Below are 16,420 nucleotides of genomic sequence, written 5' to 3' on the forward strand. Positions count from 1 at the left end.
AAAGTAAGCTATTTTCTGTAAAGGAGTGAGACTGCTGCTAGATGTCAATAACTAGAAGAATAACAAAGTGCAGTAAACAGTTAAACTATTTTCACTACAAACTCATATTTACGATAGCACAATGAACAGCATCATGAAAAGTTAAAATAACTTTTTTTATGTAAAGCTGCTTTGAAACAATGTGTATTGTGAAGCGCAATAAATTTGACTTGAGGCTTTGTGATATATTTCTAGATGGGATTTGTTGGCAAAATTAAAGAGATGAGGACACAAGTGTTTTAAGGTTGTTTCAATACATTTTGTTCTTTAACTTTTAAAACATAAACGTTTATAATATATTAAGCTATACTAGCTTTTCGGAGTGAAAACCAGGTTTTGTATAAAACAAGGTAGTGTAGAATATTAAATGCTGATAATAAAAAAAAAATTTACAGTTGCAAATAAGATGCAAGATAATTAACTGATGAAGGGTCAATACAATATATGTATATACTTAGGGTATAATTTTAGCCCAAATATTTCTTGTTTCACCTATTCATAAGTTCAATCTCACAACAGATCTAATCATTGTCTATGTCATTCCTATGTGAAAAATGCCTTTTGCTTGGCTAATCACAGGCTTGAGTACAGCAGCACAGGATTGCAATGCACTTGATTGGACCAACCATGTTGTGTGTGAATGAAGCAACATCAATCATATACCTACTCCATATGCAAGTAGGGCATGTAACTCAGTGCGGGGCCTCATGAAAGAATACAGGGCTTACAGAGCACTGTTCATAAATGGCTCTTTTGTGTGGCACTATTCCATGGAATAATGGTAATCAAATTCAAGATGCTAAAGAGGAATTGTCAGCAAAAGACTAAATGAAGTGCTGTCTACAAAGTGCTTTGATATATTTGACGATACACAGAAAGAAAAGAGGTAAAGCAGGGGGCGGTGCAGAGGGCCGTCTTTAACCCACCTGAAGGGGCCCTGGCCTCAGCATGTGGTATTATGTAAGGCAGCTCTGCTTCTGTTTCCTGGTTTGCGAGTGCATCATTCAGCAGAGCCAATGAGAGCACACAAACGCAGATCATACACACCCAGACGCACTAAAGGGCACACGCTGGATGCGAGGAGCAAAGCAAACACACAGTCAGTGAAAGAGGTTCAGCTGGGAAGCTCAACAGAGAAGTCTCTCTGGCTCATGAGTTCTGGAGGCAGTTCAGGTGTAGAGGTCCAGTGGACAAACAGTGTCAAAGACAACAAGAAGAGAAGAAAAATTGACAAATGGACATCGTTAGCCAACGGTCTGCCATGTTATTGCTAAATGAGTCCTTAACAGGTATGTGACACAAACAAATCCTCAACGCAGCAAAGACCCTTCAAATGCAATCAAACTAACCTTCTGAACAGAGAAAAATGCAACAGAAACAAAATACAGATTAAAAACATGACAGCAAACTCTAGTTAAAAAATATATTGGATAGTTCATTTTGAACATAGAGGTCCAGACATCTGATGGATCTTAAAGGGTCTTTGATGGTTCTCCTTAATCTCGTGAATGATCTCTGTGTTTTGATCAAGATGTTACTTGAGTCACTATCTACTATTGTAAAATCAAAGTTGTGATTTCAACAATTAGGTGTTTCAAAGTGTTTTAGTCATTAAAATATTTTTTAATATTCCTCTGATGCAGATAGAGTTGGTTACACAATCGTATGGAAGCGGTACAGGAGCATTTGGGCTGCTTTAATCTGATGTTTGTGACCCAGTGGCCTAGTAAACGCTGTTTGTAATACAGTAACTGAACTCGAGATGCACAGATGTAGAGGGAATTCACACAGGCAGAAAAGAGCCGAAAAAAGTATAAATACATGTATCTACTTTTTTTTTCTCAGTTGTTATTCCTGTGTGATGTACTGCTAGGTGATGGCCAATTAGAAAGGCATATTATGAATAATCAATCGTTACAAAAATATATACACTGCAAAAAATGCTTAACTTAACTTAGATTTTTTGTCTTGTTTCCAGCCAAAATATCTAAAAAAATCTTAAATCTAGACAAGGATTATCTAGACAAGTAAAAATTATTTTCTTGTTTTCAGTAAAAACAAGTCGAAATTAAGTGTGTTTTTGCTTGAAACAAGCTAAATAATCTGCCAATGGGGTAAAAAATTATTTTCTTGTTTTCAGTAAAAACAAGTCAAAATTAAGTGTGTTTTGCTTAAAACAAGCAAAACAACCTGCCAATGGGGTAAGAAAAATAATCTTGTTTTCTGTTTGAAATAAGATTATTTTTCTTAATTTTTAAAGCCTTATTAAGATCCCCATATCTCTGAGACTGAATGATGTAGGGCCTTGAAAATTAATATTCCAAAAGTTTATTACCAACTTGAATCTAAACCCATACTGCAATATCTTTAATACTTCTTGAGTTATAGGCACGCAAACTTTGGAAAAAGAATATTTATGGCGCTCAGACAGGTATGTTCAATGCAGTTGTCTTGACAGAAACAAATGAGACACATCTCCAGTTTTAACATTATTTGTTCTTCAGACATTCCACTTTAAAATAAAAGTAGTATCGTATTTTTTTAAACTGACCCACATTTGGTTTTTGACCACTGAAAATGCGTACATTTTGACGATTTACTCCAGGAGCCATATTGAAATTTCAATATCTCTGGAATCGAATCTCATAGGGCATTAAAAATAAAGAAGGTTTGTCAAGACACAATAAAAGGGCATTAAGATATAATTAATATTTCTTGAGTTACAGGCATGCAAACTTTGGAGAAAAACTTAAAAAGTGCTGTTTCCTCATTTTTGAATGGTCACCATTGGCACACAATGCAACAAAGATTGCTAAAGTCAACAGATTTTACTTTTATAACTACCAATCTCTGTGCAAAAATATACACAGTTAATGTAGATAATGATGTCTGAAGTCATTTTCACCCCCTGTAACTTGACTCTGAATCTAAGGTGAAAATTGCCATTTTAACCTCCCTCTACAAAATAGTGGAGTACTCAGTAATTTTCCATCAATGACATTTAATATGTTGGCTTTCATCACTATACATGCCTATCTTTCTTCAGAATAAATATTAGCATAATCAAAAATTTGAGCCAGGGTCCTCTGGTTAAGTTGACACGGAATGACCCAATTGTGTGTTTCAGCTTCCAAGATTTTAAACAGGGTTTTATCGTATGGTGTCAAGCCGAGTCAGACTCTGCAGATGATCAAGTCGATCAACTTTGCAAGCAGCTTGAGCAAAACCTTTATACAGTTCCAAGTTTTTATTTTGGAACTCTCTTAGCTTTTAGATACAATATATAATAATTAAAAGTTGTACTACTCAGGAACAGCATTATAAAAAAATCTTAACCACTTATTCTTAATTTCTTCTGTTGTCAGAAGACCAAACAAATGTAGTTTTTTCAAATTAAAACACACAGCATCTCCACAACATGGCAACAACAGTACCGTTCTTTGAAGCCTCACCTTCTTTGCATACACCTTTGGGCAAGCATTATTCTAATATTCAGTGTTGCTAGGGTCGCAGTTTGAAATTGCAGTTGTGGGAAAAATTACAGTGGCACGGGTATCGTGGCCGCCAAAAAGTTTAAAACAAATTAAAGTACATCCTTTTTTGAATGTGTGTTGATCCTTGGAATGAATCCAATCGAAGGACCACTGAGAGAGCGAGTGAAGTAGAGATGGTATGAGGGGCCATTTTTAGTAAGCTTGGTAAAAAATATATATATTTTTAAGGCCCTTTATGGGAATCCTGTCAACTGTTATTGGATTTGGGAAAATTTAGGTTAGTTTTCAGTAGGCTAGTTTTACTTTTGGGCGGGTGTTGCTTTTGGCTGGATATTTTTCTGGGACCTGGCAACCCTTCTTATGTTTCAAATTGTGGTGTAGATGTTTGCAGAAGTAATATCTGGACTTCAATCAATGCATTTTAGCCTTTTGTGGGAGACTAAGAGCTTTTTAACAATTAGCTGCTGGTGTAGCGGTCATTAAAGAATGGCTTACATCTTTATGAGTCATACATTAACTCAAGATTATTTGCATTAATTAAACATTAAATCATGTATATTCATGCACCTGTATTGTGAAGTGTTACAAATTATTCTTATTCTTGTAATCTTACTATTGACAGTAAGGAGGTAATGTGTGGCAAAAACGTCAGTGTAGCTTACCTAGTAAGAACAAAGTCTACAAGTTCACAGTCTCGATTGAAAGCCAAACATTCGATCAAATTGCTCCATCTTGTAAAAGTACCACCAATGTTTAGCCTTGTTTCACCCCCTTGTCTGCCTCAGCCTGCTCGAGTGGCCGCACCCCAAATTCAGCCCTCTACAGCCACTTTCACATTCAGCCCTCTACAGGAACACATTTTGGCTTGCACTTCTGTGCACAGAATCAGTTTTTTTTTTTCTTTATGCAAAGTGTCAGCCGTCTTCCCACAATAGCTAAATACTCGTTGACTCAGCCTGCTTTAATGGCCATGCCCCAAACTCAACTTCAATCGGCAAGCTATTAGATCATCATCAGATGGCACAAGCTGATTGGTTTTAATTGCATCTGCAGCCATTGAGCTTGCTGCCAAACACTAAAACAGTTTGGTTCTGCTTTTGCATTAATCAAGTCTTGTAACATCTCTGAAATTCAGCATCTTACAATAAGTGAAAGTTTTTCATTATTCCAAATGACTTACGTTTAATGAATTTCCTAAATGGAGCAAACATGAAGTTTTAAGTCATGTTTGATATTTAACAAGCTGTGTATATGATGCAAGGAGTGAATAATTAAGCATATAAGCAAAGCCAGCATGAGAATATGCATTTTGAGTCAATATCAATAAAAGCTGCAGAAAGACAACTTGCTGTAATGCTACAGCCTAGCATTGCGGCATGGAAACTTTTAAGTAAAAATAGCTAGTAAGCTAGTATAAGCATCAGATATGCTTTTGCATGTGAATAATTTAGCTTAAAAGCAAGCTAGCGAAAGAACCTGCTTTTTCGTTCAACAGCGGCAGCAGCAGGAAGGCAATACTGTTCTTTGTGAGAAAACTGACTTCTCATAAGGTAAAAGTGAAAAAGGCATTGGCATGAGCAAGTAGGACAAATGTTTGCATATACACTGAAAAAAAGGCTCATCTTACTTAGTATTGTTTGTAGTTGTCTTGTTTCTAGTCAAAATATCTAAAAATTCTTAAATTAAGATGCATTTACTAGATAAGCTAAATTACATAAGATATTTAGTCTTGTTTTAAGCAAAATGTACTTAATTTAGTTTTTCCCCCCTGGAAACAAGTAAAATATTCTTAAAACAAGAGTAATTTACTTACCCCACTGGCAGATTATTTTACTTATTTTAAACAAACTGCACTTCATTTATGTTGTTTTATTTAATTATTTTCCTGGAAACAAGACTAATTATCTTTTGTCATTTTTAGCTTATCTCTAGTAAATGCATCTTAATTTTAGAATTTTTAAGATAAGCATTTTTTTCAAGGTTATGTGCAATGCTAAGCATACATGCTTTTGTCCATGTTACACTTTTCAGTAAGTAGCGTCAATCAGTGGCACGTAAAGAACAATCATTGATCCTAAGATACTAGAAGTTAATGAGTTATATCAAGAAGTGAGGAAAAAATATAATTCATGTACAAATAGAGCCTACAAAAGCCTAGTGTGCATTTTCCTCAAGATATGAGAAAAAAAAATATACCTATGGAGCATATTCAACTATGTTTAGCATTAAAAAAAATTCTCCAAGGATGCTGATTGAATAATAACATTTGCTTCTAAAGACTAATAATTAACAATAAATAAAAATAAATAAATAATGCTACAAATAACATATTGCATTATATTACATCTCGCAAATTAGATGTTATGTATTTACATTTACCTGGGCTAAGAAAAGTGTGTAGAGTTCAGTAAGACTATCACTTCAGAAATGTGTCATAATGAGATCATTATCATGAAAAAATGGAAAAGAGATATAGTTCACCCACAAATCGCTCTTCTGTTCTTCATTTCCAGTTGTTCCAACCCTGAGAGTTTATTTTTTTTCTGTTGAATACAAACTCTTGGTAATCAAAGAGTTGCTAGTAACTTCCATAGTATAGAGCAATACTGTGGAAGTCAATGGACTGTTCTTCTTTTGTGTTCAACAGAACAGGCAATTTTTAATTTGTGTTTAATGTAATGTAAAATGTATGAGATTTACATATTTAATACAAGTAAAATGGAAAAAATACTTTATGTCTTAGTGGTAAATCTGCTTGTTTTTGAGAGCCATATTGTCCTGTCCAGTCTTCTTTACTGATATCCCATGTTTGGGGATATATGCATTTCTACTGATGCAGCTTGTTTTACATATATGGATATATTGGCTTGTGTCGTTCTTTTCCTTTGCCTCCTGATTTGTTTGGGGGTAATTTTGTGTGTGCTATTTGTGTGACGGCACAGTCTGTACTTGCTTTGCAGCAACAGCACCAACATAGCAAATCTAGTCTGTCAAAACCAAACACACTACCATTGTCATACCCATTACCATGCTAAAATTTTTGTTGTCATAACTGAAAGATCTAGTTCAAGCCATCAAACTCTAGACGGCGCAGGCTGATAGGTTCTTCCATCTGCTAGCTATCACATTATCATTGCATGGCACAAGTTGACTCGTCAATAGGCGTGTTTCCATTACAGATTTGCGTAAAAACTTTGGCGAGATTTTATAAATGTTGATTAAAAAGTATTGCGAAATGATTCCATTAACTGATGTTATGCTGATGTATTTTTTCCTCTCGCAATAAGTCATAAAAATGGATTTTTGTGGGATTTTGGCTATATTTAATCAAATGTAAATGCGAAAAAGCCATTTCCATTGCTGTTTTGCGAAATATTCCTTTTTCGAATTGCCTGAAAAACCACCTCATGTGAGCGGAATAACTTTTTTGCGACATATGGGAGTTTTTGCGCAATTGACGCATTTCCATTAGGCGTATTTTTTTTTTTCAATTTGCACAATTTAAGGGTTAATGGAAACGCAGCTTCTGTTGCATCTGCAGCAATAAGCTTGCTGCTTAACATTTAAATAGTTTGGTTCTATTTGCTGTAAAGCAAGTCTTGTAGCATGCTATCAGAAACCCTCTACAGCAATACAAATATAAATGCTCATCAAAACATTTGCCATCTTCTGTCTTTGTGTTTTTGTGGTAGGCATCCTCCTCCACGGCCAGAGAAAAAACCCTAGCCAACTTCAGTTCCCACAATGCCCTTGTCCACAGGCACCAACTACAGTCTGCAGTAAGCTTTCCTATCAGCTACCTCTGAAAAAAGTAGTTGTTTCTGTGCATTGCAATTCCCATTGTGATTCCCAGCATGAACAGCTCCACAAGTGTAAAGGCCAAAATTAGGGCGGGTGAGAGCAACCATGTCATCAGAAGAAACAAAGTTAATTATCTTTCCCATCTGTGCCCTCTCTTTTACGGTTATACACTCGCCTCCTGTGTTCCTGAAGATCTGTTAATTAGTGGTGCTAACATTATTCTGTGGAGTTTTCATATCTACAAATCCACTTTCTCTCTCTCTTAAAGAGGTGTCACAACTGTTGGACAAAACGTCTCCGTAAGAACAACACTGACTGAGTTCCAAAGGTTGAAGCCCTTGCTGGCTTGAGCTGGCCACTTCCCAGACAATTCAGAGATGGAAAATAAGCTTCAGCACTACGTGGTGGTTCATGCCGTCAGTTCTTCTAGAGCAGAGACTGCAGTTCTCTCTCAGGGACAGCATAGTTGAAACACGACCTGCAAAGAACCAAGTGCAAGAGTCTTCTACGGACACTTGTGCTGCCAAGAGTTCCTCACAGGATCACCCAAATACAAAAACACAGCCTCAGTCCTGCCCACAACCCGCTGTAAATGTAAATGTTAGCCTTTAAAGTTTGTTCCCAATTACCATAGACTCATATAGTCACTCTGCCATCCTCAAGCGCCATCTTCAATAATTTGTTATTGGTGTTAAAATGTTTTGTTATTGTGCCATATTGTTTAGCTTTCAAAGCTATTTTCACCCTGGCTCAAATTACTGTATGATGCATGTCTTTTGTAACAAGCACTCAATCGTAATTCGATCACCTTGCAGTTTAATTTCAATCAATCATCATATGTGCATCGAGGTTGCAAGTTATGTGGAAAAATTATGGAAGGGGGGCAAATGAATTATAGGCCCTACAATGATGTCTTCCTCCTCAAATTTCCATTACTGTAATGAGAAAAAGCTCATTTTTATTATAGTAATACAACAATACTGACTTCTTAATAGCTTTTTAATTAGTCCTTTTTTCTAAAAAAAAAACAAAAAAACAACAACATTGAAACAATTTAGTAGTCTATTGAGTCCATTTTGTCTTACTGCACTGACAGTACTGTGATATAAATACCCACCCAAACCACAATTACTGGGTTTTGTCATAACGAATGGTTAATTCTCACTTTGCCAGTGTGGAGTTGGTAAGTATAAGTATAAGCAAAAATCCCTTTTAAATAAAAGAGGTATATCCATCCCCAGGTACTCACTTCCCCTTAGGGTCACACAGGTGTTCTGGTAAAGTAACCATCAGTGTAGTTCATTACACTAACAATACATATTTTTAATCACAACCTATGTGACTTTCTGAACAATATATGCATTGTTTCATATTATGTAACCTAATAAACTTCGTATTTACTGATTTGGGTCATCTGACTCGTCACCTCCGCAGTAGTATATAGCCTATATCTTTCAAACAGATTACATAATCTTAGAATATTTGTTTTCTATTTGAATTGGTTCATTTTAAAAATGGACATTTCACTCTATAGAAAGCCTATATTTTTCATGTCTGTAAGACAAGTATAAACAGTTTCCAATACTGTTTGCTTTCATTATTTTACAAAAGCTAAAATGTTTCGTTGTTATTCCGAGTGCACACAAACTAAAAGAGTCTTTACAGATTCTAAAGATGTATTAACTGTATTGTAAATAAGTGTCCGCACCAGCGCCTCCATCTGTCATGCAGTGAGCGCGCTACCGTTCAGCTTCCACACTTCGCACAGACACTTGAATAGCGCACATTTTTCTAGGTTAACATTAGATTGAGCGGCCATGTAAAGTTGCTACTACTTACATATTTCAGATGAAAAGCCATATTTGAGGTCAATGAATGATAGGTGAGCGTTTGGATGTACTATATTGCCACATAAACCAGCCGTTAACGACTTCCTCGCCATTTACAATTTCTTTTTTCTGTATTTTCATTGGTATATGGTAGGGAGTGCCATTACACGTATTTAAACTGGTTAAGTCATATTCAAATCATAATTCACCATGTACTGTATATATTATAAGTGATAAATATTTTAGTTTGACAACCAATGTGACATTCTGAACAATATATGCATTGTTTCATATTATGTAAAGGTAAAAGTTTGCTTGCTATACAGCCTATTGTATGTAGATATATATATATTGTTTCAGCTGCATGGTGAACAGATTACGAAGCCGTCAATGTCATCAAATTCTAAGGGATGTCACTCAAATTATTAAAAAATAAAACAACAATTGATTCTGTTTTATTGTAATAACATGTATAGTAAAAATATTTTTAATACATTTTGTACACAATGTTGCCTTAGATCTTTACTTTTGAAAAGGCATGAACAAAAAAATCAAACCATAAGGTGGAGGCTGTACACAGATGCTTAAAAATGTGTAACTTCATGAAATGCAGTTCAAGAAGCAAACAGGTGCATCTACAAGTGCAACTCTTAACTTTCTGCAGATCTGAGCACAGGTCAGAGGTACCACAGGCCTTCAGTCCTTTACATCAATTTAGAAATCAATGGAAATTATTGCTCAGTAAACGTGGTGCAACATCTCGATCCAATCAGTCGGCTGACAAAAGGGGCCTTAAAAGAGCTTTCTCGTAAAATGAAACGCAGGCAATGGCTAACAAAACTACCGTTCAAAAAGCAAAAATGGATGAACTAAACGTCTAAGCAACTAGATTTTCAGAGGTTTAGATTAAATCAAACTCACCTTAAAATCAAGATCACCTGAGGAGTGGCGGGCAGGCTAAAGGTCGACAGCATACGTACATCCAGATGTACATATCTGCGCATGCAAACAGTGTACCCAGTGTCCAGTGGATCAAAGCTACCCACAACTCCTCTAGACAGCGGTCAACCAACAAAACAAAGCACTCTAATGAATGAACGCAAGACGGGCGCACATGTGCGAAGTGATGAAAGGACGCCACCCTCTTGAAATCCATCAGTACAAGTTCTTTAAAAATGATCAGATATTCAAAGAGGGCAACGCCATGTAAAGAAGCTTACCAAAAACAAACATCAGACAAACTACATTCGTTTTATATGGGATGTCCTTATATAAAACTATGTTTGTTTACAATTTTCCAGCAAGTCCGTAAATGTCATTTTCGGGGCTGTGTGCATACGAACCATCCACACCACGACCCGCAACTCATCAGCTGCTATGACATTTCTCTCTCAGATCACGGAGGTTCGAGACTGGCCAACACTTCCACTGCGCTTCTGTGCGGGATCACTCGTTCAGGGAAAGGATGATGTCGTCTTCCAGGTCTGAGTTATCAGAGCTGTCCGCTATGGGACAAAGAGAACATAATTTTAGATAGCGCAGAAAAAAATGAAAATGAATGACAGTGAAGAAAAAGAACATGCAATAAATTACACAAAAAACATGAAAGAGAAACGATGTTATAAACCTCCAGTCATAGCCAACAGCAAACAGCTGCTGATACTTCATAATCTGTCAATGTCAAAGTCTGCTCTTATAATTGATTCAAATCTGTGTCTGTCATCACCTGCTTGAAGCCAAAAGTGAAGAATGAATGAATACGATCAATAGCACTGCACTCAACTGCTTCATCAGGCCAGATGGAAAAAAAATTAGCCACAGTGCTTTGAAGGAAGCTGCATCTCTAAATTTATTCACAGGACCTCCATAAGCTCAACTTTACAGCATCACTTCAGTACACTTAACAGCAGCTGTCAACATAACTAGTTGACCAATATAAATTACACACAACCTTTTTAATCATCTGCAATGATGATACGTTTTTCTGTTTGGATGATAAAGTGCAGTCACATTATTTCCCATGCACTGTTCATCGTCACCAGCATTGAGTTGTTAAAAAAAAAAACAGCTCACACAAGTCAATTAAGCCAAACAGCTTTTCTGTTGGTCAGCACGGCGAATTCACAATGGCATCACACGCAAACTTCTGGTCTGATTGCACAAATTCTCAGTGGAATGACTTTTCAAAGGCGAAAAAAAGAGCACTTTCATAATTGTCTTTCAAAAAATATACTTTAGAAGATTTAAAGTTTTTCCTAAGGAGTACTAATCATCCTAAACTCATCTAAATGCATTTAGTTACCATTTGTAGTACACTTGAGGGTACTAGTGTATGAAAGATGTACTACAAGTAAACTAAAACATTTTTTTAAAATACAGAGATGGCATTTTAAAAGTAGGGCTACCCTCGACTAAAGATTTTTCTGGTCGACTAGTAGTCATTTATTTTAAGAATCAGTCCACTATTAGTTGCAATTAGTACTAATAATGAGCCTTTAAATGCATACGTAGCCTAATAAGCGCTCAAGCACATGCAAAAAAAAGCTTGCCACGGCTCACCGGCAGATATAATAATTATTAATGCATCAGGAAAAAAACAGTAAGGAGACTGCATTAACATTTTAATAATTGATCAACTAGTGCTTTGTTTTCGGAGATGATGTCAGCGTCACTGACTCGTATATCCACATTAGTAGATGCGCCTATATGTTTCATGCAGATTACATGATCTGAGTCTGAGAATATTTGTTTTCTATTTAAAACCAGACATTTCACTTGCCTATATTTTTTAATGTCTGTAAAACAGGCAGAAAGTGTATACCGTTTGCTTTCATTATTTTACAAAATCACAATGTCTTCTTGTTATTCTGAGTGCACACAAATAAACAGACTGTATTGTATGAGAAAGTGTCTGCACCAGTGCCTCCATCAGGTAATAAGCGTGCTACTGTTCAGCGTCCACACTCAACACTTGAATAGCGCACATTTTTCTAGATTATCATTAGATTGAGCGGCCATGTAAAGTTGCTACTACTTACATATTTCAGATGAAAAGCCATATTTGAGGTTAATGAAACGGTGAGCGTTTGGATGTCCAGCAAGCAAGTTCACAGAGACAGAGACGGCAGAAAGCGCATACTGTTTGCTCTCATTATTTTACAAAAGCACAACGTTTCGTTGTTATTGTGAGTGCATATAAATAACCAGAGTCTTTAAAGATTCAAAAGATGTATTAACAGTATTTTAAGAGCAACTGATCGCACCGGTGCTTCCATCTGTCATACAGTGAGTTTGTTACCATTCAGCTTCCACACATATTACATGTTTCAGATGAAAAGCCATATTTAAGGTCGATAAATGAGAGGTGAGCGTTTGGATGTACTGCACGATGTACTATATTGCCACATAGACCAGCCGTTAACGATTTAGCCATTTACAATTTTTCTGATTTTCTGCGTTTTCATTGTTATACGGTAGGGGGGCGCTATTACACACATTAAACTGGTTAAGTCATATTCAAATCATAATTCACCATGTACTGTATATATTAGTGATAGCTGGTCTTCATTTGAGAAAATGTGATTTGCTCTCGCCTCAAGATTCCAAACATTTCTCATTAACAAGTCAATGTTAGCGTTTCCATAAAGCATGAAACTTCTTTCTGGTATGGCGTGTTATTTTTTCATGTAACATATCTTGAACTCACGTTTGTGGTATAGAAATAAAACGTTTGTGTGAAATGTGCGCATGTTGTCAAACAACTCACTGTTGTCTAGTACAAGCTCCACATCCCGCTCATTGTCATCAGAATCCTCATCGTCGTCATCGTCTTCATCATCGTCATCGTCGTCATCATCATCGTCGTCGTCATCATCATCTGCCTCTTCATCCAGCAGGCGAGCCACTTCCTCATCATCAGACGGAGAGAAGTCATGCTCGCCATCCTCCTCCTCTTCCTCTCCGTTATTCTCATTCTCCAGCTCTGCCAGCAGCGGGTCTGTATCGATGTCATCGATGTCATCATCGGAGTCGTCGTCGTCCTCTTCATCTTGATCATCCTCCTCCTGAAAAAAAATAAAAGTTGTAAAATCAATCTCCAGAAAACTATAAAACATGTTAAAGCCTGTCAAGTTTCACACATTTTCATTTCCAATTGTATTCAAAATATGAAGATGGTCATAATAAAACTAACATTAACATTAATGTAAACACACGTTCACTGCATACTTTGTTCTTCTTCACATAAAACTTGAGCTAAATAATGACACTATTGCCTTTTGTACAGCTGCTTTATGGTTGAAGTGATTCACTGATTACACTGACTTAATTTAAATAAACAATGAACTGAATACAAAAATAACAGCCTTACAGCTGAAATTGATGCATTTCATTTTTAAACATTACTGTGAAGCTGCTTTGAACCAATCCATATGGCATCAAATGAAAAACTAAATAAATATGGAAATAAACAACTTGACATTTATTTATTTATTTATTAACAGGCACTTCTGTAAAATCTGCACCCTATTTTTTTTAACCTATATTATTTTTCATAACAAAGAACAACCATTGACGGCAAAGATCAATACAATCTCTTATTACACGAATCAGATCATGAGTACTAGAATTATGGAGGCAACATCAAAATGACTGGTCAAAATCTTTCACAGCTAATAGTTAAAATAGTTGATATCACACAATAAATAATTAATAGCCTCACCTGATCCTCCTCATCCTCTTCCTCCTCAGCAAGCCTCTGGCGACCGACTTCATACAGCCGACACACAGTGTCCATATTTATTGAGTCCTGATTCTGTTACACATTCATACATAACACACAGAGTTTGTGTCACAGAAGACAAATATATAACATGGATGTAGAGGTCAGTGGAATGCAAAATTGTAGCTTGATGGAATTCAGTTCTGTACAGATAATATTGTTCACTGTTGTTAAACCAAACAAGAAAAAAAAACTTGATTTTGTACATTTACATTTAAAATTTAAACCAATAACTATATATATATACACTAAATAAATAGCACAGCATACCTCAATGACAGCCAGATAGCAGTCTTTAGTGTCTGTGCACAGGTCAAAAATATTCCTTTTCACATCAATGGTGGCTGAGAAAGCAAACAGACCATCATCAATATATTCACCTATCTGCTTATTTGTTAGATACTATATAGACAGACATTCAAAAGTTAAACATTTAAACCTTTAGAAAAGCTGAACAGAGAGAATAAAGATGGAGTTACAGTCATACCAATGGGTTTATAATCAGTGGCATCAAAGGTCCTGAAGGATGATCCGAAAGGACTCTTCATTTGCTGCTCCATCATGTCATCCTCATCGTCAGCCTGCAACATGGCTACAACACACTCCAGAACATCAGTAAAATGTCACAATATCTAATACCTCAACAGACATTTTCATCCAAAGCAAGAGATAATGCAATTTCCAAAATAAAACAGATTCAACTGTGAAGAGTAACACATTAAAAGTGAGACGTCATCACACAACACCTGGCAGGATTTTGAGCAGCCTCTCAAGTCATAGCTTGGTGCCGCCATTGGTGTGCCATGCGCTTAATTTTAAATTATTTGTCTTCTAAGACACGGCATGGTGCAGGGCTGGCAGGGACTAGGGCACTGGTCACCAGAGAAGGAAAGCAGAGCACAGCAAATTACAAAGATATTCTTAATGAAAAGCTGGTCTAGAACACTCAAGACCTCAGAGTGGGGTGAAGGTCCATCCAACAGGAAAATCAATCTACGAATGCAGCCAAGACAATGCAAGAGAGGCTTAGGGATGACTCTGAATGTCCTTGAGTGGCCCGAGCAGAGCCCAGACCTGAACCAAAAGGGTTCGAGCTGATCTCCAGAGACCAATATAAAAAAAATCCAAGCTCAGAGAGAATCAAGGCTGTATTCGCTAACAAACATGCTTCAACCACGTACTGAAGGGTCTGTATAATTATGTCAATTTGACATTTCAGTTTGTTTTTTTGTTTTTAAGTGAAGTAAAAAAACAAAAAAAAAATTAGTTTCAGTTTTTAGCTGTGTCATTATGGTGCACGGAGTGTAGACTGATGTAACTTTAATTGAAACCATAACAGCATAAATAAAATAAGAGAATTAAAAAAAAGGAAGTAATCCAAATATTTTATGAATGCACTGTTTGTGTGTCTCACCTCCATAAATGACAGTTCCATTGTTGTTGAAAACTATCCTACACTGATCTAGTGCTGGCACTGTGTGAAGAAGATGAAACGTCCTCAAATCCCACTGGAGCTTGAGTTAAAGCAAACAGCTTCAAAAACAATGCAGCAAGAAGAGATTTCACCAGAGAGTACCAGTCATTCATAACTTCTACTAACCAAAAAAATAATTAATAAATAACACCGACATAAACCACCTGCTTGAGGCCGTCTACACTGAAGGTGACAAACGACCGTTGCAAATAATTTTGTGTACGATATTGACCAAAAAAAATCTCAATATTTTCTAGGATTTTATTGAAAAAGATAAGATTATATTTTGCTGAGTGTGTTATTGTGCTGATACCTTAAGGACTACCATATGCTGACTACTAAAGTTTTTGATATTCTTCATATTCTGTGTGGTCAGTTCACAACAGTGATAGAAATTAATCTTTTCCAATACATTAAATTGGGCATTTTTATCTTTGTACAGCCATTTTTTCTAAAAGTGTGCATCATCTCTTGATTCTTACATTTAGTCATTATAATAACAATAATAATACATTAAGACTAAAATTAAATCAGTATCAACAAAATTCATCTTTGCAGAAGTTGCGTATGAAGTGGCATTTAGATGTATTTACACACCGTTTATTGCAGCTCAGAGGGACATGGAATGCTTTAACCTGCAGTTACAAATGCATAATGTTTTGTTTATTTTAAACATAAAATGTTGAATACTGATATTTGAATTTATTTCAAAAATAAAAAGAAACTTTGAATGTGAAATTTAAACCGCCAGTAGGTGTCAGCAAGCGATTTAATCATTTAAAATGGTGTTTCATTTAGGAACGAAACACAGTCACGATGCTCAGAGATGCAAAACGCTGTGTTTGGAATTATTTTTGTTGCCGAAATAGAGCAAAAACAGCCAATACCATGCCTAAAATGTAGTCTCTTGATATTGATTTTATACAACAGTTCAATAAATTAATAATCACATTTGTAACCATGATAAAAAAATGGCACTCTTTGTGTGATATTAACAATATGA

General features: G+C 36.0%; 1 protein-coding gene and 1 long non-coding RNA gene across 2 annotated transcripts in view; one reads left to right on the plus strand and one right to left on the minus strand.

The window, feature by feature from the left end:
• The first annotated feature begins 1,128 nt into the window (after positions 1-1,128).
• On the plus strand, positions 1,129-8,738 carry LOC141286750 (uncharacterized). Its single transcript, XR_012339343.1, has 3 exons — positions 1,129-1,328; positions 7,226-7,312; positions 7,603-8,738. It is a non-coding gene; the product is annotated as an uncharacterized lncRNA (long non-coding RNA).
• Positions 8,739-9,602: 864 nt separating this feature from the next.
• The window catches only part of LOC141286749 (DDB1- and CUL4-associated factor 1-like), a 36,169-nt gene continuing 29,351 nt past the window's right edge, over positions 9,603-16,420 (minus strand). The window contains exons 20-25 of the mRNA XM_073818852.1: positions 15,358-15,451; positions 14,431-14,535; positions 14,214-14,287; positions 13,884-13,976; positions 12,930-13,227; positions 9,603-10,668 (exon numbers count right to left, since the gene is read on the minus strand). Of these exons, the coding sequence (XP_073674953.1) occupies positions 10,610-10,668; positions 12,930-13,227; positions 13,884-13,976; positions 14,214-14,287; positions 14,431-14,535; positions 15,358-15,451 (723 nt within the window). The 3' untranslated portion in view covers positions 9,603-10,609. The remainder of the gene's footprint in view (positions 10,669-12,929; positions 13,228-13,883; positions 13,977-14,213; positions 14,288-14,430; positions 14,536-15,357; positions 15,452-16,420) is intronic.

This window comes from Garra rufa, chromosome 15 (genome assembly GCF_049309525.1).
Source record: "Garra rufa chromosome 15, GarRuf1.0, whole genome shotgun sequence".
Lineage (NCBI taxonomy): Eukaryota > Metazoa > Chordata > Actinopteri > Cypriniformes > Cyprinidae > Garra > Garra rufa.